The following is a 26,914-nucleotide window of genomic DNA, read 5'->3' on the forward strand; positions in this document are numbered from 1 at the left end:
GTAAGGATGTCACATGATATCTATGATAAGTGCTCTCAAAAATCAGCGTTTTGTGCAATCCGACATATGTATATCAAATAACCAATGACTGAAACACGAAACTACGCAAATAGATTGAAATCGATTTCACAAGAATCTCCTAGCTAGATTCTGTCATAGCACAGAAAAATGATCGTTTTAAAACACATTTTTCTTTAATATTCTGTCTGCTCCTTTGTTCCCAGTAACCAACAATAAAAAAGAAAGCCTTGTCCTCCAACATTCTGCAAACATAGCTTCAGAAATTCATCATTTAGAATTATTGGGATAGACTGCACACATTTTAAATAATAACGTTTTGTACCTAGTTTAGGACGCTACTTTTTAGGAAAGCAGAGCAGGTTGAGCAAGTTGCAGTATAGAAAGGCAGCTTGTTCAATAAACTCCTTGGTAAGAACCCTAATATACATGATTATTTGTGGATTCCTAGTGAAACAGATACGTAGGACTAAATGCTAATTAAGAGTTGCGTGTGTTTCATGTTAAAGTCCGTCTGATCTGAAATGTTCCGCTGAAAAGAATCGATATTGTATTTCATGATAATTAGAAATTTTAGAATAAATTCAAAGTTTTCTTGTCAGGTTGTTTATTTCCTTCCAAATAAGTCGCGACACGCAGCCTGAACTGCGCATGTTCGATAAATCTGTACTGGCGAATGCGTGGCAATTTCTCGCGCTGATCGAACAAGGTTTTTACTTTCGTCGTGACAACAGAATCATTGAAACTGCACGTGAGCTCCCGCAACTAACATAACATATATCTTCTCTTAGTAGTGCATTAGTCTGTATTTAGTAACTTGAAGAGGATTTCTTTTCGTTATTTATCAGCTGAGCTATCTCAACAGGGAAGGTCTTTACAAACTGAAACCATAACACTGTTCTGATCTCGACTGTTGCTGAGGAAACTGAATTCTGTGAACCAACCGCAATGATATTATGGTGGCTTTTGGTAACAGTCAGCTGGGGACCAGCTTATGGTAAGCATGAAAAGAGAAAGTTTGCTTCTATGACTCTTTATATAATAATAAAAATACAAAATAATGACAATCAGCTTTTCCAGGAACACGAATATTGATATAAGACATACCTCTGTAAGTCTACCGAAATATCTAGGAAATGAGCTAAATATATCGATATTCCTGTTTGTTTGCTTTTTGAATTTAGCGCAAAGCCACAAGAGATCTATCTGCGCTAGCCGCCCCTAATTTAGCAGTGTAAGACTAGAGAGAAGGTAGCTAGTCTGTTTTGTTTGTTTGTTTGTTTTGGAATTTCGCACAAAGCTACTCGAGAGCTATCTGTGCTAGCCGTCCCTAATTTTGCAGTGTAAGACTAGAGGGAAGGCAGCTAGTCATTACCACCCACCGACAACTCTTGGGCTACTCTTTTACCAACGAATAGTGGGATTGACCGCACATTATACGCCCCCACGGCTAGGAGGGTGAGCATGTTTAGCGCGACGCGGGCGCGAACCCGCGACCCTCGGATTACGAGTCGCACGCCTTACGCGCTTGGCCATGCCGGGCCAGGTAGCTAGTCATCAACACCCACTGCCAACTCTTGGGCTACTTTTTTACCAGCGAATAGTGGGATTGACCGTCATTTTTTAACGCGCCTACGGCTAAAAGGGCGAGCACGTTTGGTATGATATGATGGGAATTCAAACCTGCGACCCTCAGATTATTAGTCGAGCGCCCTAACCACCTGGCCATCGATATTATTGTTGCATTTATTATAGTACAATTTGTATAAAGGTCTGAAAAATCTGCAAAATATTTATAAATAATTAATCTATAAGTAAAGTATTATGTAAACACATATTATGAAGAATCTTGCGTTATGCACTTGGTACTTAAACACATGGTAGGAAGAAATTTCCGTTATGCAATCGGTACTTAAACACATGTTAGAAAGAATCTTGCAAAAAACATGGCAGGAAGAATCTTGCGTTACACAATCGGTATTTAAACACATGTTAGAAAGAATCCTGCGTTACACAATCGGTACTTAAAAACATGGCAGGAAAAATCCTGCGTTACACAATCGGTACTTAAAAACATGGCAGGAAGAATCCTGCGTTACACAATCGGTACTTAAAAACATGGCAGGAAGAATCTTGCGTTATGTAATAGGTACTTAAACACATGTAATGAAGAATCTTGCGTCATGCAATCGGTATTTAAACACATTTTATGAAGAATCTTGCGTTATGCACTCGGTACTTAAAAACATGGCACGAAAAAACTTGCGTTGTGTAATCGGTACTTAAAAACATAGCAGAAAGAATCTTGCGTTATACAATCGGTATATAAACACATGGCAGGAAGAATCTTGCGTTACACAATCGGTACTTAAAAACATGGCAGGAAGAATCCTGCGTTACACAATCGGTACTTAAAAACATGGCAGGAAGAATCCTGCGTTACACAATCGGTACTTAAAAACATGGCAGGAAGAAACTTGCGTTATGCAATCGGTACTTAAACACATCTTAGGAAGGAATGTTGCGTTACGTAACTGGTATAATATTTCCAATAAAGTTGTTTGCAGGTGCACTTCACAAACTTGTAAAAGTTTACCATTTCTATATCTAAATCTTTTTTTCCCACAGGAGGGGGCCTGGCATGACCTAGCGCGTTAAGGCGTGCGCTTCGTAATCTGAGGGTCGCGGGGCGCCAAACATGCTCGCCCTCCCAGCCGTGGGGGCGTTAGTGACGGTCAATCCCACTATTCGTTGGTAAAAGAGTAGCCCAAGAGTTGGCGGTGGGTGGTTATGACTAGCTGCCTTCCCTCTAGTCTTACACTGCTAAATTAGGGATGGCTAGCACAGATAGCCCTTGAGTAACTTTGTGCGAAATTCCAAAAACCAAACCCACAGGAGGATTGTCCTGAGGTCGACTGACGAATGAAATTATCTGTACTGCAGTGAGTAAAATTCCCAATAGATTTATTCTGATCTTAGAGATGTACAGAAGATTTTCCGTTGTTGTTTCTTCTTGACAAGTAGAAATCCTCCAATTACCGAACGAGGGTTAAAAGAATAACTTTATGAAATAATGAACGTGCCTATTTTTCCAGTTATAATTTTAGGAGACTCATGACGATTAACGCATAACTTCTGTAGAATTAGTTTATCGCATTTGCTTTTCTACTGAACAGAATTTATTTCATTATGGAAGCTATTTGAAAGAATTAAAGAACAAAAAAACATTAATTATTGTTTCTTGATTTTGATGAAGCATTCAAAGGAAAACTAAATTTCAGAAGAATATCCTTTGATTTTCTGAAGAACTTCAAGGTAAAAAATGTTACGAATGTCAGCCATTTTTTTCATATATAAAAAACTATGAAATGCTTAAAAGTACCATAATTTTAAACGATTTTTTTCTCTTTTCTGTAATGTTTTGTAAACAATAAGATTTTTTAAATATATTTATGGCAAATTTAATTTTGAGTGACTAATCAGATGCAAGGGAGCCAATCAGGAGCATAAACCAATACAAGCCAAAGAATTAACTTTCACTCTTATAACACATCCATACTTTAAAATGCGGTAGATAACTTATGGCAATGTGGAAGGATTGAAACCTGGTTTGACAGATCCGAAGTCCAAAATTCCATTACAGGTCCAAGTTGTGCATTTCATGAATTAGAATCTTTAAGTTCTACTTTATAAAATGCAAGATAAAGCCTTAACAAATAAAAAAAATACATTTCTCTCTGTTTAGGTGTTCTAGAATGCTAATAGTCGCTTAGTTTATTATAATAATTATTCTAATGTAAACTTAATTCAGTGTTAAACGACATAATCAAAGTTGATAAAATGTTTCGTTGCTGAACTGTTTTCGAATCCAAAGAGATGAGTTTTAACACACTTTAGAAATGATAGAGACAGACATTATCTTAACGAAAAGAAACATGCTTGTTAAAATATCACACACCTTGTAATGATATAAATGTTCTTCAGGTCAGAAAGAAAGGGCAGCTGTTGTCTTTAAAAATACTTTAACATTTAATCGAATATAAAGACAAATATGAACTTGCGTGCAACAATATAAATATAGAACTTCTCTTGTTAAAAACTTAATTCATTCTTAACAGATACTGAAGGCAGACGTCAAGCGCAGAAATGGATTTTTTCAAGGCGTTTCCCACTTTTACAGAACACACAGGCGTTGAATTGTCTGTTTTCATAATAAGGAAGAAAAAAAGTTACCTTGTTAAATCGTTTCACATGTGATAATAACAAAAATCAGCTTGCCCAAAGGTTTATTCACGCTTTACTAGTAATAAAGACGTAAGAAAAGCAGACAGAGCTCATATTATCATGTTTTGCTTTTTTTTGGGGTCCTCAGAGTAGATAATATCGTTTCAGACGCGATAAAGATCATGTTCATTATATCTCTGCCTACATCCTTGGTATTTTGTAAGTAATTTATCCGGAGAGAATTCTCTGAATGCTTAAGGTTTCAAGAAACCGTATTCTTAACACTCACTGAAAGGTCCAGAAAATATAAGTGAAGTACAGCTAACGTAGCTTAAGTTAAAATAAGATTAGATACACTTACAGAGCGTTCTTTTCCTTCTATTTTTAAGCAGAAGAACCGAAATATTCGCTTGTTAAAAGTGCATATATTTTTCAGTTAGAGGTCACAAACGTGCGTGTTTTTCTTATAGCAAAGCCACATCGGGCTATCTGCTCAGCCCACTGAGGGGAATCGAACCCGCTGATTTTAGTGTTGTAAATTTGGAGACATACCGCTGTACTAGCGAGTGGCTAGAGATCACACTGAAAAATATAAACATTTTTTATTTAGTAAACATTTTAACCCTAGAATTACCGATGTTACTTTTCAAAAACACATGATCTATAATTACACTACGTAACAAACTGTTTACTTTTTCTTGTTCCTGGACAGAAAGTGTTATTTCCCAATTTCTTATGCCTAAAGTAAATGGAAAAGACCTATTCTTCTCTTCAAGCTTTGCTTTTGTAACCTGAGAGTATATATCAAAAACATAATGGGAGACTATATTTGGGGGCTGATACGTGAAAGTGAGTTACATTAGAGTCGCAAATCTCGAAAAAAATTACTCACTCCTAAACATTTTGTTCATTTTTTTAAAACTTTAGTATAAATAAATACATATAAATCGAGATTTATATGTTGTTTTGTTCAGACCGTATGTAAATGAAAATTGCAAATTTGTCCGTTTTTACGCAGAAAATAGGTTAATTTCTAAATTTCGTTATCCAGGTCACAAAAACAAAGTTTGCAGGTAATAATATCCATTTTCTGTACTTTTACAACATAAGCAATTAAGAAAGTAACACATGCTATCCGGGAACAAAATTTGTGTTACATAGTGTTATCTGTTCATCATATTCCTTGTTCATGAATCTGTGGGTTACAGGGTTTTCTAACAAAAATTTACCCAAAAGTTTTTTGATTTTCTAAAAAAGGAACATTAATATTAAAATTAATTCCATCTGTTACTGCTGGTGCCCTCTGCTTATTTTAAATAAAATACGAATGTTTCACTCACTTCTTTTTGTGGGAGGGAGTCAGTTCTTTATACTGGTTGTTGTAACAGAGAAAATAAAAATACTTAAAGTGATACAACATGTGGATTCTCTCAGTAGTCAATGATAACAAAATAAGTAGATAATTTAAAGATTAAAGGTCTTAATGCACAGGGCGGAAGACATTTAGATGATAACATATCAGCAGAATTTTCTTTGTATACTTAGAAGTAAATTTATTCTTATTTAGAGTAGTAATCGATATAGTATACTTAAATTACTGCTAGACCTTTGTAGTTATCCTAGGAGACCAAAATATAAGTAATTGGATATTATTACTACATAACCTTATATATTTTAACTTCTAATTCTCTCCAGTGGTCCTTAAGTGTTTCTTTATACAATATTAATCATTGAAAAAATTTACTTTTCGGATATTAGGCTTAAAAAGTTTGATCTGGCATTATCTTACTTCATATTGAGCTAAAATTTGAGAAACTTACTATTTGAAGTCCGTCTTTTATTGCAAGTTGCTAATTCAATCACTGGTGAGATCATCTTGAAGTGACAAAGAAAATTAAGTTGGTCAAATTATTCTTTCGTAGTTGACTAATTTTATTAATCAATTTTTAGGATATTAATTTTTGTTATGTTATTTGATTATCAACAAATATGTGGCCCGGTATGGCGAGGTGGGTTAAGGCGTTCGACTCGTAATCTGAGGGTCGCGGATTCGAATCCTCGTTGCACCAAACATGCTCGTTCTTTCAGCCGAGGGGGCGTTAAATGTGACGATCAGTTTCACTATTCGTTGGTAAAAGAGTAGCCCAAGAGTTAGCGGTGGGTGGTGATGACTAGCTGCCTTCCCTCTCGTCTTATACCGCTAAATTAGGGACGACCAGCGCAGATAGCTCTCGCGTAGCTTTGCGCGAAATTCAAAAAACAAACTAACCAAACAACATCAACAAATATATTTCGTCTACGATTCACAAAAATTATATGGACATGCTATATGATGTAACATAGCTTATGTTTATCATTTTTTCCTTTGTATTCTTTAACATTCTCGAAGTTTACAGATATTTTTAAATGTTAAATGTTACTTGTTTCGAGAAAGTATGAATTAAAATAACGAAATATTTTTCGTCATAAGCCAAGTATCTAACAAATATTTTAAGTCTTTCAATATTATAAATCTAAGTAGTTGCTTAACTGATGTGTGTTAGGTGTGGCAAAAATTCTTCTGTAATGAGGAAAAAATACTCTATTTCAAGTCAAATTACTGTAAGAGTACAAAATAGAACAGTGTCTTAATAAATTAAAGTGTATTTATAAAAGGCAGACTTGAAGCTTGGACAGAAGGAGAAATATAATTACGACATGCTAAAAAATTAAAACTAAAAAAAACTAGTTAATGAAAACAATATACATTAAACAAGATTTGTGTGTTTCGAAACTATAAGATGTAATATGATTATTTGATGGCCAGGTGAGTTAAGACGTTCGGCTCGTAAACCGAGGGTTGTGGGTTTAAATCCCTGTTCCCCCCCACATATGCTTATAAACAAATTAGCTTCTTAACCATTGAATATGAATTAAATAGTTACTTGTTTTGTCTATCCTGGAGAATATAAGTGAAGTTCAATTCATTTTGCTACGTGAAAATAAATAAAGCTTCTTCCTTGACTTAGAGAAATAAAATATTTTGATAGTGTTAAAATTTATATTATTATCAATTTCTTAATGCGGCTTATGCCACTTAAGTTCTTTGACGTATTTCTTGTCTGTAAAACATGGTGGCTGCTTTTGTTAATGTTTTTTATTCAAGTAAAAGTTGCATTTCATCCTTTTCTCTTTTACATATGAAATTCAATCGAGATGCAACATGGAAGTTGACAGATTATTCACATTCAGTTCTTTCAGCAAAACAGTCTCATTTGGGAATAACTTTAACTTGATTTACTCTTGTTCTTCTGATGAATAGAGCCTTGATGGAAAACTAAGACAGACATATGTTGAGGCTTTACTTTTCAATAAACGTGTGTTTTTTTATATATATATATTGTAATGTAGAGTGCATACAGAGAGATTCTTTAGAACTGGAGGGAAAACTTTTAGAACTGTTGAAAAGCATAATTAAAGGACTACCAAAAAAATAGAAATATTTTAATGCAAAAATTGCTTTTTTACAATAAAACTCGGCTTAAGAAAACGAACACTGGGTTCATACAGAACTCTTGAAGAGAATACGTACTGTTAACTTAATGGTAAACAAACTTATATAACCCTAAATTCGTGTATTAGAAGCTTGGTTATATAACCTATGCGAAATTTAAAAAAAATCACTTTTAATTTCAGAAGTACACTAACAATTTTACTTTTTTAAAAAAGAGCTGTGTATAATCAATGTTTTTATTATCCGTACACTAAATCAATCAGTAATATCATGTGACCACATATATCTGCCAAAGCTATTAACTGCAAACGTTAGGTAGGAAGCATTTGTGTTGTAAAGAAATAAACACAACATAGGTTTTTATAGTTATTATAATTAAGAATGTCTAAAGTGCCAGTTTTGTATAGTACTGTACGCCCCTCCCCCTATCTAAATGTTGAAGTCCCTTGAATAATGTTTCATATAACATGTTAACTCTTCCAAAACACATGTGGTGTAACTGTCTTTGGTTGAGGATTATTGCTCTTATGAAGGATGATTTCCAATTCAAGGTGTTTTGTTTAAAATTTCATGACCTTTGGAAGTTCATTCTGCATAGGGTATGATTATTTGAAACATCATGTCCCATTATGAAGTTCATATTCAAGCGTAACAGTTAGTCTGAAACAATAGTTGATGATAATATTGTCGTTTACTTATACTTGAACAGCATAACTTTTCGAAATCATTCTTCTCTAATGTCTGTCATCAGCTTTTGATGTCATGTAGAGGAAATTCCAATTACGATTTTAACGTTCATGTTTCTCTTGATTGGCATTCTTATATCCACCTGCAGCTCACATCAAATCATTTCTAGCTTTATCTGTCACAGACTGTTGGTTTCTTCTCAGGTCTATACGATGGAGTTGGTTTATACATTACTGCGCAGTAGAGTGTTCCATTAATGCAAAATGATGTCGGATATGTCCAAAAGTTGCACAATTCCAGGATGCATTTGATAGCAGTGGTAAATGGAGTAGTTTATAGGTGGTGTAGTTTAAGTGGTGTGGTTATGATGATCGCAGATGTTTCTGACTGGGTTTCCCAAATAGCATCTAACAGACATTTAAATTGCTTGTTAAATTGACTAGGATTTGTTTCAACTGATTTTTTGTTGTTGTTCGGATTGGTATCTGGTGTTTTAGAGAAATTTTAATTTTAAATCACGACAATCTTATCATTCAAATATTTCAATGTCAAACTTATTTTCTGTGCGGAGATGACTTGAACATTTTGTGATGTATTCGTGCGCTATATTTATTAATCAGATGATTATCACACTATACTGCCCCCCAGTGGTTCAGCGGTATGTCTGCGGAGTTACAACGGAAAAAAAACCTGGTTTCAATACCCGTGGTGGGCAGAGCACAGATAGCCCATTGTGTAGCTTTATGCTTAATTCAAGACAACAACAACACACTATTCTATACTTTGAATATCTTTACATCTACATTGTCTTCGGTATCCTTCTGTGTTCATGCATTAATTTCATTTGTAAGTTCCTGATGGTTGGTTTTGCATGTTTTTTTAGAATAAATTCACATTGAGTTATCTGCTTTTTTTTTACTGTGGAGAATCGAAAACCGAATTAGAGTGTTCTATATTTGTAAACTTACTGCTGTCCCACCTTAAAAAGTGTCCTGATTATTTTTATTTCATGTTTGAAGTTTGGGTAAATTTTAATTTTGTTTTATTGCTTGAACGGTGTACTTTGGGATCGGCGGACAGTGACTGGTGCTTAAACCCAACTGGCCCGGCATGGACAGGTGTGTTAAGGCGTTCGACTCGTAATCTGAGGGTCGAGGGCTCGAATCTCCGTCGCACCAAACAAGCTTGCCCGTTCAGCCGTGGGAGCGTTATAATGTGACGGTCAATCCCACTATTCGTTGGTAAAAGAGTAGCCCAAGAGTTGGCGGTGGGTGGTGATAACTAGCTGCCTTCCCTCTAGTCTTACACTGCTAAATTAGTGACGGCTAGCGCAGATAGCCCTTGTGTATCTTTGCGCGAAATTCAAAACAAACAAACAAATTTAAACCTAACTACCTTAGCAAAGGCTCACGAGAATGGTGGTATAATCCCTCTAAACCGGATACCAGTCGATCACAGGTTAACCGTCATCTATCAACTGGAACCATTATACGGCCGAACAGACTCAAATCGTTTGGACACATTGTCTTACCCAATAATACAACGTAAGGCCTTGGCATTCCCCTGAAAAGGATAATAGTTCATTTACAAAAAAACTTGAAAATTTTACAAATGGAGTTCAAGTTTATGTCAAAATTTTTTCAGTATCAAAATAGTTATTTAATTTCGATCCTATTCAAAATCAATAGCTGTGTTTAGTGGTTGTTTATTTGTACCAAACAATTATATTTGTATATAGTTATGGAAAAAACGTTTTTCATTACGCCAAAGATCTATGAGTTATTTAAGTGTAGACTGGCATTTTTCACAAGCGTTTCGCGCTAAAATCTATTTATCGATTAAGCTCGTAAAAATAATTTTAAATTATCTGAAATGTTTATCAATAAAGCAATAGGTCCCTGAAAGTTACACAGTACTGTAGTTTCTGCAACTCTCAGTTCAATATGTGAAGTTAATGGACTTCAATAAAAGTGCTTTTTTTATTTCTGTTTAGTACATTGTGCTACGCACATTCAATAACATAGGTCTCTATCCACGTGCCTTCTCTGTTTCAAGCATTGAAGCTTGAAACTGCTATTTTCTTGGTAATAGTTTTTAACACAGCTTTTAATGAATGGCTAGATAAACGACAAATATATTCTAGTTTGAGTATTAATTCATACTAATTTGGTTTGGTTCGTTTTGAATTTCTCGCAAAGCTACACGAGGGCTATTTGCGGTAACCGTCCCTAATTTAGCAGTATAAAACTAAAAGGAAGGCAGCTATTCATCACCACCCACCGCTAACGTTAGAGCTACTCTTTTAGCAAGGAATAGTGAAATTGATCGCACATTATAACGCCCCTCTCAGATGAAAGGGCGAGCACATTTGATGTAACGGGGATTCGAACTCACGACCCTCGGATTAAGAGTCGAGTGCCTTAACTACCTGGCCATGTTCATACCAGTTATTAAATGATATTATTTTTCTCTGACAAATCTGCTTTTGGCTTATTATATCATTTTTAAATCCAGGATTGGTAGTTTGATCTCATATTTTATTGATTTTATAGGGTATACTTTTTTGCTATTATGTACTAATTACCAGTTGCACAGCAATAAGCCTGTAAGCTTATAACTCTAAAAACCAGGTTTCGATACTTGTGATGAGCGCAAAACGGATAGCCCCATTGCATGACTTTGTGTTTAACTACAAACGAACAAACGTATTGTATTGGTGTTTTTAGAAGTCATATAACTTAATCGGGAGAAATATTTTTTTATTTTTGTAGATATTTATGTTATGTGATTTTTGTTTTGCATTTTCCGTCCTCATGTTTTGCTGTTACGTTTGAGACTTTCATATTTATCGAAAGTTAATTTTCTTTCACTTCGACTTCTTCAGTAAACAAACTTTGTTCTTTACAGTGTATAAATTCTATTTTCTCAAAGTCATATTTCTTTACAAAACACTTTCATTATTTATTCTATAAGCACGTGGGTCGTGTCATAAACATTTGTTTGTTTCGATACATTATGCACACCCTGGATTAGCTGTGTAATTTTTTTTCAGGTTCACATTTGTTTATAAAGCACATTTATTGTTTATTTTATAAACCACTTGGTTCACATATTCAGATTACTTACTCTGTTTGACGAACTTGCACTTCCCAGATTAGTTGTTTTGACTACAAATAGCTCTTGTAGCAACAAAGGAAATTGAAATGCGAAAAAAAATTATCATAGAAATGTTATACTTGATGTTAGCACCTTATTCGTACACAAACACCACACGCGTTGTTTACGCAATATAAATGATATTTGTGGTTACACAACTCATGTAAGCCCGAGGGTCGCGGGTTCGAGTCCCGGTCGCACCAAACATACTCGCCCTTTCAGCCGTGGGGGCGTTATAATTTGACGGTCACTCCCAGTATTCGTTGGTAAAAGAGTAGCCCAAGAGTTGGCAGTGGGTGGTGATGACTAGCTGCCTTCCCTCTAGGCTTACACTGCTAAATTAGGAACGGCTAGCGCAGATAGCCCTCGAATAATTGTGCGCGATTTTCAAAAAACAAAAAAACAAAAACAATAGCCCATGTATGCGCAGTTAAATATAACCACCAGAGACGTTAAATATTTCGATAAATCGTAGTAAACATTGTGACAAGTAGAGACATGAGGACAATTGTCTTTTAATTCCTTCAGCGTATTGTTTTGACTTTTTCCTTCGAAGAAAACCTAATTACACACATGCAGCTGAAACTATTTCTTCTTAGAAATTATTGAAAATATCACACGGAAGCTTTAAGTTAATCAAACTGCTCTTTCTCTGTTAATCTATACACCATTTGCTTGCTTTTGTGTTACGAAATTTTGTTATTATATTAAGTACACGAATTATTATTAGTTTCAATTAAAATTTAATTTACACAAGTAAGAGTTTAAGAGATGGAAAAGTTCCAGATGGAAAATGTTCTATTTTTCTCTTCACGTTTGTGGAAACTTCAACGTTATTGATCACTTATTTAACATGTCAAAGACATTTCATTGAATAAAGTATCTGTAAATACCTTCCCCAAGTCTTTGATGATTTATTCCATCAATAGCAAGGTTTTACGGTTGTATTATATACATGTATACGATATAATGAAGAGGGATTTTCTAGAAGGATTGGTTGCTGTAAGGGAATTTCTGGTTAGATTAATATAATTCGTTATTTAACTGAAACGAAAAACTAAACCATCATCTGTCTTACTATCTAAATGACAAACTCCATCCAGGAAACTAAAATCTGCAAGTTTTGGCTTTATTTTCTGTTATATTTCAGAAAGTAATCAATCATTCTTGATTTATAAAAATCTGAAGTGGATAGCAAAATAAAAATCCAAAGAGACTTGAAACGTTCAGTACCATTGAGAATGACGAAAGCTGTGTTGAAGACTACATCTTTCAATAAAAGCAAACAAAGAAGTTTACCTCGCGTTATATAGGTTTTGTTTGTTTGAGTGTTAATCACTAACGCGAAGGACCACTTGCCACATAAACATTCCCAAAATGGTTTGTTGAAGACGAAAGTCCACCCATTGTTATAGACTCATTGTTTGATGTTTCTGTACAATATATAACTTATCTCACAAGTATCTAATTCTGTCAAGAAAATGTTTTATGGGAGGCTTCAAATTCTATATACACACATGTACATCATATATACAAAGGATGTTATTCATAATACAAGTATGTTTTTCCATTTCCTGCGTATATATATATATATATATACACACACACACACACATATATCATCCTGTCTATTTCTGTATACCTATACATATATCAAATTAACCTCACATACAAGAAACAAAGCTTGTAATGTCGTGTACAAACATATTATAGGTTTTCTAGTGCCCTGTATTAATACATAAATATTTCACATATTATTTTGGATCATCTTCACACCATGTTGGTCAAGAATATCATTTAATTCATTTCACTTTAGCTGGTTATTGTTATGTGTCTTTCACCCAGAGTAGAACTTTTAGTTTGCGGGTCATTTATGGTACGTAGTTAGACAGGTATATTTTCTACCGACTGCCAGGAGGCAACGGCACCTTTTGTATTTCATTAGGAAAATGACTAGCTACGTGTATAGCCCTAACTGTTCTGAGTAAATCTGAGGTTGACGATTGGTGTCGTTAAACTGAGAACTATTCAGTCATGAGTGATATCTTCGCTTACTCAGTTCGAAAAACGGTCTCAGCTTATTCAGCCTCAAAGAAGAGCTTAAAAGACACAGCTTAGAATTTTAGATCACCGAGCTAGTGCTAACTCTGTTCTCTGTTGTGATACAATAAATGTACATTTTCACGGTGTTTGACTAAAATAAAACTTTTATCTGCATTTGCACACTTTTACTCGGTAATTCTCTATTTATCACGACTTTAGTATTTAGCAAACGTAATTAATCTGAGGTAAATATTATGTCGAATCTCTTGATATTATCGGACCCGTCTTGTCGCTGTGAGTGAAGCCAGTCTTACCTGAAAAAAAAACACATTATTGTTTGTTTACTTTTGTTTGTTGTTTTTTAATTTCGCGCAAAGCTACATGGGGATATCTGCGTTAGCCGTCCCTAATTTAGTATGTAAAGTTAGAGGGAAGGCAGATAGTCATCACCATCCACCACCAATTCCTGGGGTGCTCTTTTATCAGCGAATAATTGGATTAACTATCATATTATAACACCCTTACCGCTAAAGGTGTTTGGTATGACGGGGATCTGAACCAGAGACCGTCAGATTATGAGTCGAATGCCAGAATCACCTGGTCATGCCGAGCCTCCACCACATTAATACAGCCGTCATCGTTTAATACTCAGCATAGAAAGTCCTAAACTGGAATTCAAAGCTAATACTATCAGTTTAAGTAATTATTTTGGTCTATCATCAACTGAGTTTGTAATACGGAGAAAAAAACATCTCAGGTGAGGAATCAAAATATTTTACCCACATTATACATCTTAATTATATACCCCCATCTCTTAGCTACGTCTCTTAATGGTGATATAAGGCTGCGAATTTCTACTTGAAAATCCTAAAAACTAAGTCTTTTTAAGGCTTGTAAATGAAACACGCACTAGAGAACAATATTTCTTCTTTTTGTGTATGTAACAAGAAATCATTTATTTGAAATAGAGTTACTTTTTTTATTTAGTTTTACTGTGATTAGCGAGAAAAAAAAGTACTTCATTAACACAAGTTTACCAAAAAAAATGCAGAGGGAGCTGTGCTATTAATATGTAAAACTTCTGCAACAGACCTTGATCGATTTTTTTAATTATACACGATTCTCGTTTTTCATGAAGTTTTGAAGAAGATTCTCTTCATGAGTATAAAATTAATTTAATGTGGTAATGAATACAGTTGATTACAGAACTTAGATTACCTTTGAGATACAATAAAAATAATGAAGCTGTCAAAGAAAAAGAGAAATAAAAATAGACGAGTTCGCGTGTTTCTTGCAAGTTTTAAATTCAGATATTTCGTCTGCAATATTTAGATAAACGTATATATTATAAATAAATTAAAAACAACTACATATGTGAAAGTGTATTCTTTATACACTTTGTATGTTGCTTGTATACATACCTAATTTGCTGAATGATATACCAGTAACATTGTAGTGTCTCTTCAATATAACACAAAAAACATATAAAACAATTGTATGGAGTGATACTTTGCTTAATCTCCCCCCCCCCTTCTTGTACCGTTTTACATCACAGAAGTTTTTAAAACATTTTGCTGCAAAGAACATGACTAAGTGAAAGAACTATAATGCGGATTAAATTAGAAAAAAAAAGCGCTTTCTATTGTAAAAAATTCAGCTTCATCGAACGTCGTGCTGTGCCAGTAAGAATCAAATCATTCAGCCTGAAGTGGTAATGGTTGGGAGGCTGCCCTATCTAACAAGTGTAATAACACCCCGCCACTTCAAGGACACGAGCTTTTAAGTAGAGGCTGAGTCCGTTGTTAGAAAGATCTAAAGAAAAATCAGACCTCAAGCTCATCTAAGATAACATACGTAGCTACGTTTGTCTTTAATCTGTAAGTATTTAAATGTTGGCGTTATACCACAAAAATATTTTACCAAATGTATATTGTACGCAGGCATTTTGTGGTGCAAAAGTTTGGCGCACAACTAAGTAGTCCTGGCTTATAAATAATTGTTTGTTCAAAAACTGTTCACGAAATGTTCAAACAAAACTCAGCAATCCACAAACCGCGCGAGATCTCATTTTTGTAACGCCTAGCGACGTATACAAATATATATCAAAGTGAAGGAATAATCAATACTGTAGTATAAGCAATTATCTATGAAGCAACTTCGGAAGAGTATGTTACTGTACGTATTATAAACCCAAAGTATGTTTTTTCTTATTCTAATGAAAGTGTACACTTTGAATTTCCCATGCACACACAGACACACGCATTATATTTTATTGTATAAATACTGATACAGTATTAAGCCTTGTGATATTATACTCTACACTCGACCACTTCCAGTATTAAAGAGTTTCTGTAGCACGTGCCCTGAAACCGTTGTTGTCATATTATACTCATCCATTTCTAGGATTAAAGAGTTACTGTAGCACGTGTCCTGAAAAGGTTGATGTGGTATTGTACTCACCCATTTCTAGGATTAAAGAGTTACTGTAGCACGTGTCCTGAAACCGTTGTTGTCATATTATACTCATCCATTTCTAGGATTAAAGAGTTACTGTAGTACGTGTCCTGAAACCGTTGATGTGGTATTGTACTCACCCATTTCTAGGATTAAAGAGTTACTGTAGCACGTGTCCTGAAACCGTTGTTGTCATATTATACTCACCCATTTTTAGGATTAAAGAGTTACTGTAGCACGTGTCCTGAAATCGTTGATGTGGTATTGTACTCACCCATTTCTAGGATTACATTCCGTAAATTCCATCAAGTTTATTTTAAAGAGTGCCTCGAAGTAAATGGTTTTCAATGTTATTGCTCCATGTGCTAATTTGTTGTGGTTCGTGTATCAAAAAAGTGTGTTTGTAAACTGAAGCCTCTCACAGCTGGCTGGATATTCAGCACTTTTATTGTTAGTTTCAAAAAGAAAAATATCTGGTAATGAAAGGGTTTGTCCGTTTATTAATATTATGACATTGTAAGAAATTATTATGCGAATGAAATAAAATATGCACAAGTTATATATTTATATATATATACATAGATTAACTAAAATTCGTTACAGTTTTGCAATATGTTCGTTGTACGTTATTTTACAGGTGAAAACAACAAGCCAGCTCTGAGGTTTGTAATGGAGCCTCCATATCGGGTGGATTTCTACAACTCCAACGGGACCGTTATTCCTTGTTCCGCGTCAGGAGAACCTTTACCAATCACCGTAAACTGGGAAACGCATGATGGTGCGCGTGTAACGAATATTACGGGACTCAGGAGCGTTAGGCCGGATGGCACGCTCGTTTTCCCACCGTTTATAGCAAAGGATTACCGTCAGGATATCCACGCTACCACATACAGGTGTGTACTGTCCAACTCCGTGGGAAAGATAGCAAGCAGAGACATTCACGTTTTAGCAGGCAAGTAGTTTAAGTTTGATTTTGACTTCTATATGTATCTATTTGGGGGTAGGAGAAATGTATTATTTACTTGTTAATGTACAGAAACACCATAATTTTCATAAAAAAAGCTTATGTTTTGTTTAAGAAATTGACAATATTTTTTATTTGTTATCAACGATTACAGATCCAAAATTGTTAAAGAGAATTTAACTTGATTAATATGACAAATAAAGACAACAAAGAATTATATAAATTTGACATATTATGCATTTAAAAGGAAAGATGAAACAGGTTTAATTGTTTACGGTACTCGTATACTGACCTACGTAGCCGTATAGGGCTGGGCCTGGCCCAGTGGATAGCGCGCCAGACTGTTATTCCCGTATCGTTGACGCAGAAACGCTCTTTCAATTTAGAGCCATGGGTGCGTTATAAGAGAGACGGTCAAATACCATTATTCAATGAAAGTAGTTAAAATGTTGCCGATAACTGTTGACAAGTAACCTAACTTCCCTTCAGTATAATCTTCTAACGTAGGTATTTCTTGCGTTGCTTCTCAACCGAATTTCTGAAGCAAACGAAGTATATGTATAAGACCTCTTGTGGCCACGAAAAACGATTCGAATGTGTCGTTCATTAACGTTTTTAACTGGAAATAGCTGTATTGGACATCTACATTTTATCACAGGATGGACAAGACTTTACAAATTTTTATAAATATTATTTTCTCCGATCATTTTGTGCCTATTTACATAATTTATTTATTTACTTTACTTGGGATTTGATGCACACGTTTTGTCTACTTTGAGTTGGAGCCCTGGGCAAATCATAAGAACTTGACTGATTTGACAGATTGGACTTTAAAAATAGGCCTGGCATGCCCAGGTGGGTTAAGACGTTCGACTCGTAGTCCGAGGGTTGCGGGTTCGAATCCCTGTCCCACCAAACATGCTCGCCCCTTCAGTCGTGTGGGCGTTATAATGTGACGTTCATTCCCACTATTCGTTGGTAAAAGAGTAGCCCAAGAGTTGGTGGTGGGCGGTGATGGCTAGCTGCCTTCCCTCTAGTTTTACATTGCTAAATTAGGGGCGGCTATCGCATATAGCCCTCGTGTAGGTTTGCGCGAAATTAAAACAAAACAAAACAAAAACAAAAAAACTTTAAAAATAGACGTGTAATTATGACATTTCAGTTCTTTTATCGAGTTTTTACACGTTTATTTATGGCATGATAAACTTTACGTCAGATTTCTAATTTACTTAAAATTATGTGAATGTCATTTGCAACGATAGAATTATTTCAAACAGTCACGTCATCAGCAAATAGAGAAGATATTCATTAATGTTAAGTTAGTCACTGCGTATTGTCAAGAGGTGTTATCTTTTCGTGGGTAACAGAGGTAACAGAGATTATGAAGATAAAATAACATTCATTGATTGACAAAGCTCTCTTGGACGATCCAATAGACAGTAAAACAGGGTAACCGAAAATTAGTGATATCAGTATTATTAGATGAGTTAGAACTGGCAGATTATCAGTGTTAACAGAATCAAGGCCAGCTTGGGAAGAAATAAAAAATAGGCAGAAAAAATAAGTTTGCCTGAAGAATTGGGAGAAAGCTGGCAAACAGTTTGATATAAAATTGAAGTCGGAACAGAAGAGCTTTGGGTGATCACAAATGATAGGAAGCAAATGGCACTGACAGGAAGTATACGAGAATGGGCAATAACATTTAGGGTTAACTTACGATAAGCATAGAGGGTTAACTTACAACAACATATAGCGTTAACTTACGATACACGTGTAGGGTTAACTTCAACAAACAACTAGGGTTAACTTACGATAAACATGTAGGGTTAACTTTCAACAAACAGGTAGGGTTGACATATGTTAAACATGTAGCGTTAATTGACAATAAACATATGTGGTTAATTCACTCCAGTTGGAGGAAGACGAAATTCAGCTGTTTTTTCTTGAAAGGAAAACAAGTTGTGAATGTTTTGTAGGTATCACTATTATACCAGTTTTTTCTATTGCTTTTTTCTATATCTTGAACAAAAACATTTCGTTTAGTTTCTGTCGTTCAGCTTGTTTGTTTTCGAATTTCGCGCAAATATCTGCGCTAGCCGTTCCTAATTTTGCACTGAAAGACAAGAGGGAAAGCAACTAGTCATCACCACCCACCGCCAACTCTTGGGCTACTCTTTTACCAACGCCCCTACGGCTGGAAGGGCGAGCATGTTTGGTGTAACGGAGATTCGAACCCGCAACCCTCATATTACGAGTCAAGTGCCTTAACCACCTGGCCATGCAGGGCCTATTGTTCAGACTGTAAAAGATAGATTTAGGAAGGTTAAATAACATTCAAATTGCCATCTGCTCTGTGTTAGAAAATGTTTAGGTACAAGAACAATTGGATGTGTTGTATTTCTCTGTATTTTACAAAATGGTGAACTACTTTCTAAACTATAGTGTCAGAGCTGTTAATATCAACCAGACAAACTTGGTAAAAAATGATTTTTTCTTCTTTTCTTCAGAGAACGTATTGATTCATATTATTAAATGAACACACGTTAATGTCATGGTCATCAGTCGTCTTGAAAATTTAATTTGTAAAGTGGTTTTTAAGACTACCGCTTTCTGTTTGTGTAACACCCATACTGTCTAAGAATCGTGGGGTTATAGCTGAAAGTATCGATTACAGAGAGGGTACCCAACTGATGGATCAATGCTACCTTATCATTATGTTTTTGCTTTATGACAGTGCATTCTTATATTTAGTTTTTACATTGTTCATTGGGTTAAGTTTTACTTTTAGTATTTGTAGGTAGTTTAATTTTATCAGAAATCATTATTAATAATATAGGGTCCAAAAGTATGAATTATTTTGTTCCAAAACGTGCATTCTTATATTTAGTTCTTACATTGTTCATTGGGTTAAGTTTTACTTTTAGTCTTTGTAGGTAGTTTAATTTTATCAGAAATTATTATTAATAGTACAGGGTCCAAGGTATGAGTTATTTTGTTCCAAAACGTCCAAGCTATAAATTATTTTGTTTCCAAACATATTGGAGATATATACTGACACAAACAACTTGTGACGCTGTAATGTTTACGTGGTTTCGTTACTGGTAACTCTTTTGAGTAAAGATTATAATCCATTTGTTCTGGTATTTGACTAATGATGGAAGGAAAAAGTGGCGGAATATTTCTGTCAGAAAGATGAAAGAAAGTTGAAACCGCTGTGACTGGTAAAGCAAAATAGAAGAAATATTAACCCTCTTTCGAGGGTTGAAAAATTAAGTTTATCCAAATATGACAAAGGCAAGAAAGGTTAAAGTTGTAGTTAAGATGAGGGTAAATAAGTGGAAGCTTAATTTGGTACAATTTTACAGATATATTTATTTGTCTCTGGTGGTTAATCTACCTGGGCTTAGAAATATTAACGTTGACCAAGTCTTGATAATGGTACTATTTTGTCGTCAAATAAGCTGATATATTATATAGAGTTTCTGTAAATACAACAGATGAAATTTGTAGAAAAAGTCGAAAAAGTTTCGTTGGAAATTTAAAAGAAAAAAATATGAAACTAATCTGTAGATTTACATAAGATATGTGTATCAATTTCTAGAGAAATTGCAAAACTTTTTATAGAATTTTCTATAAAGAGTTATAAAAAATACGTATGTAGATTAGAACACATTATGAAAAACATCTATAGAAAGGATGTCCAACGTGTAATTACGTACCAGCAGCTTTAATCATGAAATCGTAAGTCTTAGAATTTATGCTGGAAAACACACATATCTGTTACAAGTGAAGAAAAAAAAATAAAAGAAACAAATATTAACAGAACTGATGCAAATACACGCAGGCCCGGTATGGTCAGGTGGTTAAGACACTTGACTCGTAATGTGAGGGTCGCGGGTTCGAATCCCCGTTACACCAAATATGCTCGACCTTTCAGACGTGGGGGCGTTATAATGTAACGGCCAATCCCACTATTCGTTGGTAAAAGAGTAGCCCGACAGTTTGGCGGTAGGTGGTGATGACTAGTTACCTTCCCTCTAGTCTCACACAGCTAAATTAGGGGGGTTAGCGCAGATAACCCTCGAGTAGCTTTGCGCGAAATTCAAAAACAAACAACTACACACATAATCGTGCATAATCAGTGGAACTATTCGGAGTGAAATAATAATATTTAAATTATGCATTTAATTTAAAAATGGTTTTCATCATTAAGATTAGAAAAAAAAATAGTGATTAATAAGAGTGACAGTAATTTTCTGAAAATCTTTCTGCTGATAAGAACAATATGCATCTTGACCGCGTCTGGGCGCTGCACACCACAGAAGACGAAGCTTTTCGCTCAGTTCCATAGCTCATCAGATCTGCTGGGTATGCAACACAAAAACCTCGGTCGAAGAGCTATTTATGCGAGTCAGTACTATATATCAATTATTATTGTATAACGCTTTATGCTGGCAAACCACGATTTACTGACCGATACGATAATTTGTGTGATATTATATCACGATAAGGCTACGGTCAAGTTGCTCTCTATGTTATGTTGTTTTTACTGTAAAGCAGTTGCTAAAAAGCCAATAAGGAATTGTTTGTTTGTTTGTTTTTATAATTTTGCGCAAAGTTACACGAGGGCTATCTGCACTAGCCGTCTCTAACTTAGCAGTGTAAGACTAGAGGGAAGGCAGCTAGTCATCACCACTCACCGTCAACTCTTAGACTACTCTTTTACCAATGAATAGTGGGATTGACCGTCACATTATAGTGCCACTTGTTGAAAGGGTGAGCATGTTTGATGCGACGGGGATTCGAACCAGCAACCCTCAGATTACGTCGTACCTCAGCTGCAAAGACTTGTAAATGTCATTGGCAAAAGCCGTTTACGTGCCCCAGGAAACAATACGAAACGTAGGTTCGGTTCCCCTTGGTGGGCTGAGCAGATAGTCTGATGTGGCTTTGCTATAAGAAAAACACACAAACACACGAAACGTAGGCAAGAGGGATTTCTGATTGGAGAAACAACACAAATTATAAGTAAATAAGTCGTTTCTATGAGGTGTTAGTTCAAACTGTGCATACCTGAAGTTCTTAAAAAAATAAACATGTGTTTATGACCTTCCATATAAAATTAACCCATGGATTTCTGTACGATTAGATTGCTGAAACAGTCACTGAGAAGCCATCATACACATATACTAGATGGCTTATGGAAAGTCTACAGGGGAGGATGAGGGTGCTTTAGGCATAAGTCTTACGATGGGGCCCTTTGCAATGAAAACTACATTGTAAAGCTATTACCAAAATGCACGGTCGTCATGTAAAACATTACTGGCCATGGATACACGGGCTGTAACGAGATGGTGAGACTCCAAAATCGTTTTATTTAATGTACCAACCAACTTCTGTTTATTTCTGATATAACAAACAAAATATAAATTTATCATAATTAGATTCAACATTTTATCTCTTCTTCATCTGTTTGCCTTAATTTCCGGTCATTTTCCCCTATCATTGTTATATTTTGAGATTTTTGCTGAACCATTCAGTAATAGATTAAACATGTATATTTTTTGTCTTCTAATTGCTGGAAACACTTAGCAATATTTTCCTCTTAAACACAAGGATCTAACTGGTTGCTCTGATATTTCTCTTATGTTTATGCTTTATATAAGACAATATAAAAATATTAAAAATTAATAAGGTATGTAACTAGGATTTGGTTGTTTTTAAAACAAAGCCATATTGGTCTATCTGCTATGTCTACTGCAGCGAATCGAACCTATGATTTTACCATTGTAAGTCTGTATACTTACCACTGTACCCCTGGAGAAACATATAAATATAAAGATTTTATGAACACAGTGACCATGACTGGTCGATTCAGTTAAAATATAAGTAATCGATTCGTACCATGACTGTACCAATCACTTTTAAAGCTAATTGCATGGATAATGGAAACCTCTAAAGAATTGCTACTAAAATATTGTGTTTGTTTATTAAACTACGAACTTACACTGAATCAAAATTCCTATGTCTATAAATCGTCTGATTTAGGTTATGATAGCCATCGTATAGCTTTGCAAGAAATACAAAAACAAACAAACAAACACCACCACCCGCTTCCAACTCTTGAACTACTCTTTTATCAAAGACCAGTGGGATTTGACGGCACATTATAACGCTTCTTTTGTCAAAAGAGCGAACATGTTCGGTGAAAAGAAGAGAAATTATTTCCAGTTGCTCGAGAAAAAGAAACTGAAGAGAAACTGAAGGTTTTTTTAAAAGATTGACAACAACAGTTACAGTTCATGAAATGTTTGGAACAAAGTAATTGTTTGTAGTAAACCTATCACGAAGTTTTGAACTTTCCGTTATCTAATCTGAGTCTTTTAAGAGACTATACTCCTTTTACATAATATTATTTCCTTTCATCTGGATATCAGCAACAAATAGCTGAGAAGAACGTCACTATAAAACATAATTTAGTAAACGTCTCGCACCTCGCCATCTTGACAAGACAAGTAACGCGTGACTATGACGGCTGCATCAATTCTTTCTAGCAGCGTTAATCTAGGTCTCTCGTCCGTTACGATAATCACTTAATGACCGTGGTAGCAGTGGCTCGATCTGCTAGGAAAGCTTTATGGCTACAACTTACTCTGGGATCTCGTCAACGACGTTTTGTAATCACGAGTCGATTGCCTTTAAGTCGAAATTTGTCCTTTGTGGTCTTGGACAAGGATGTGATAGGTACCAGTTCACATCTCAGAATGTTGACTGTTGGCCAACTAAACCGATACTCTCACATTAACTTTACCAAATTAACTTTTTCAAAGATGTATACTCTTACATCACCTGGACCCGGAGATCCATCTTTAGATATATTTATGGCTCTCTGTATCTCGTCCAATCTAAAGATAATTAGGATAAAGGCTGTCGTAGTCTTTGTCTTTGTCCTAATTGACTAATATTGACGGCCCGGCATGACCAAGTGGTTTAGGCACTCGACTCGTAATCCGAGGGTCGCGGGCTCAAATCTCCGTCACACCAAACTTGTTCGCCCTCTCAGCCGTGGGGGCGTTATAAAGTGACGGCCAATCCCACTATTCGTTGGTAAAAGAGTAAGCCATGAGTTGGTGGTGGGTGGTGATGACTAGCTGCTGCCTTCCCTTTAGTCTTACATTGCTAAATTAGGGACGGCTAGTGCAGATAGCCCTCGTGTAGCTTTGCGTGAAATTCAAAACAAACCAAGCCAAACTAACATTGACGTTTTGTGAAATTAGCCTAGCCGCACATTTTATGTCTCATGCTTTAATAGTTACTTGCTGGTAGAGACTACAGTTCTATTTTGTGCAGTTCTTGCGTCATCTGCCTGAGTTGGGTCATATTTTATCCACATGTACCGAGCATTGGTTGCATTTAATGCTTTCTAGGCTTTATCAGCATCGCTGCTCCACCAGTATGGATATTTATTACTCAGAAGTTGCTGCCTAGACTTTGATCGATGGTGGAAATATCCTTGAAAATATGCCAGAAAGTTTGGTATATCTGTATGGGTTAGTAGGTTGTTCACAACTACTATGTCTTTCAGTTTCTACACATGTGCATGACATCCTTATACGGATTTCTAGATTGTTTTCCAGTCTTTACATATGTGAATGACATCCTTGTATGGGTTTATAGATCATTTTCAACCACTGTCTTACACTCTTTACACACGCTCGTATCCATACTGACACTATCTCTCCAATATTGTATTATCACTGTATGTTGTAATTTTATTTGTAAGATATGTCAATGTCTATAGTTTTTAATTTATGGACGTAAGTATTCAAGCAAAAGAAATTAAAACAAAAGAAAATTATATTTGTTTTAATTAAAAATCACTTGTGAGAAAGCTTTATTACGTTAGTTACCTGCAACCGACAGATGTCGTTCTAAGCCTCTCGATGCTTGTTTATCTTGTTGTTAGGCGCAAATTTACACAATGAACTATCTGTGCTGTTCCAATGAAGAATATCAAAACATGGTTTCTAGTGTTATAAACCTTCAAGTTTATTTTTGAGGGTCAAGTGGTTAGGGCGCTTGAATCGCAGATTTTGAATTTTTTTCACCGAACATGTTTGCTCTTTTGACCATGGGAGTGTTATAATGTATCGTCAAATCCCACTTTTCTTTGATAAAGGAGTAGTTCAAGATTTGGTAGTAGGTGGTGGTGTTTGTTTGTTGTTTTTTCTGTATTTTGCACAAAGCTACTCGAGGGCTATCTGCGGCAGCTGTCCCTAATTTAGCAGTGTAAGACTACAGGAAAGGTCACTGGCAACTCTTGGACTATTATTTTACCAATTAACATTTTTATTGGCATTTCTCTTAAAACGTCCTCCCCCAATGGCAAATAGACCATTTCGCAACTTTGTACTTCATAACAAACAACAACTTCTCGTAAAACTATTAGCACTATCTGCTGTCAACCCTAATTTTAAACAAGCAGCACCCTGCCAGTATGTGCACTAACGAATTGACTGTCACACTTATAAAGCACCCAAAGGTAAAATAGTTAAAAATATTTTGTTGTATGGCACGAATTCAAACCCGTCTTGTAACCTTCGAAATTCAGAGCTCTACCACATGAGCATCCAGCGTCCATTTAGCAGTTCAAAGAAAGCGTACACAATATTATTAATTAAAAACACTTTAGTTTATGTATGGTGTTGTTTTCTTTATTAATGTAACCATTATTTAATGCACCAGATCTGTAAACTATTAAACTAAAGTAATATTTATTATGTAATATTTCTAAACAAACACCATCCTTTGTTTACTCAACGTTGAGTGTTGATTAATGTTGTCAAGTGCTTTTTCTTATTACTACATCTCATCAGGGAAGTTGAGCTTACAATCCAAAGACTTAGTTGAAATGATACTTTTATCTGTTATCAAGCTTTATACACCAGTACAGGTGTTTGTTGCCATATTTGTGATACGACTGTTATTTTTTACCTTATTGCTTTACATGTAAAAGTTAATTAACATTAAGCTTAAACATAAATAAACTATCATACGTAAGATATACGTAAACGTATATTGAACTGCTAAGTTGTTTTTTTTACTTTTATCACAAACCTTCACAAAGGGCTATCTGTGCTCTTTCCACTTCAGAGGATATAACCGAACCTCGGATTTTAGCATTGTAAGTTCAGAAACTTACCGCCGATACACCTGGAGACGATCTGTTAAGACACAAAGCTACTCAAGGGCTATCTGCACTATCCGTTCCTAATTTAGCAGTGTAAAATTAGAAGGAAGGCAGCTAGCTAGTCATAATCACCCACCGCCAACTCTTGGGCTACTCTTTTACCAATGAATAATGGGATTTAACGTAACGTTATAACGCCCCTATGGCTGAAAGGGCGAGCATGTTTGGTGCGACGGTGATTCGAGCCCGCGGCCCTCAGATTACGAGTCGAACGCCTTAATCCACCTGACCATTATAGAGGATTTTCTTTCGTCAGACTGAACTACAGCAGCCTATAACACATTTTTGTAAGGGTATTTTTTGATGAAATCTAATACAAAAATGTATTTTGAATTATCATCGAGTTACAACACTTTCAAACCTCCGCGTTTTTTTGCATATTTCATGATATGAAGAAACGTTTATCCTTGTTTTGTTGTGTATAAATATGAACGTTTGCAAATTATATGTGTAGTTTATGATTTATTCCCAGTTACGTAATAAAACCGAAAGACATTAATATTTTACTCACGTGCAGTTTACTTTTTCATAGACTTCATCAACATCCAACAGAATTGTGTTCTTCCCTGAAAGCATAAAACCACCACAAATTGTTTTGTTTAGAAAATAAAATACAATATTTTTT

At 35.2% G+C, this 26,914-nt stretch overlaps 1 protein-coding gene across 2 annotated transcripts in view; it reads left to right on the forward strand.

The window, feature by feature from the left end:
* Nucleotides 1-729: 729 nt before the first annotated feature.
* Nucleotides 730-26,914, forward strand: part of LOC143234138 (cell adhesion molecule Dscam1-like) — a 99,602-nt gene continuing 73,417 nt past the window's right edge. For both annotated transcript variants that reach the window (XR_013018525.1, XM_076471238.1), the window contains exons 1-2: nt 730-1,015; nt 16,713-17,027. Coding sequence is in view for 1 of the 2 variants with exons in the window: in XM_076471238.1 (XP_076327353.1) it covers nt 967-1,015; nt 16,713-17,027 (364 nt within the window). In the remaining variant the exon portion in view is untranslated. The remainder of the gene's footprint in view (nt 1,016-16,712; nt 17,028-26,914) is intronic.

This window comes from Tachypleus tridentatus, chromosome 12, assembly GCF_004210375.1.
Source record: "Tachypleus tridentatus isolate NWPU-2018 chromosome 12, ASM421037v1, whole genome shotgun sequence".
Lineage (NCBI taxonomy): Eukaryota > Metazoa > Arthropoda > Merostomata > Xiphosura > Limulidae > Tachypleus > Tachypleus tridentatus.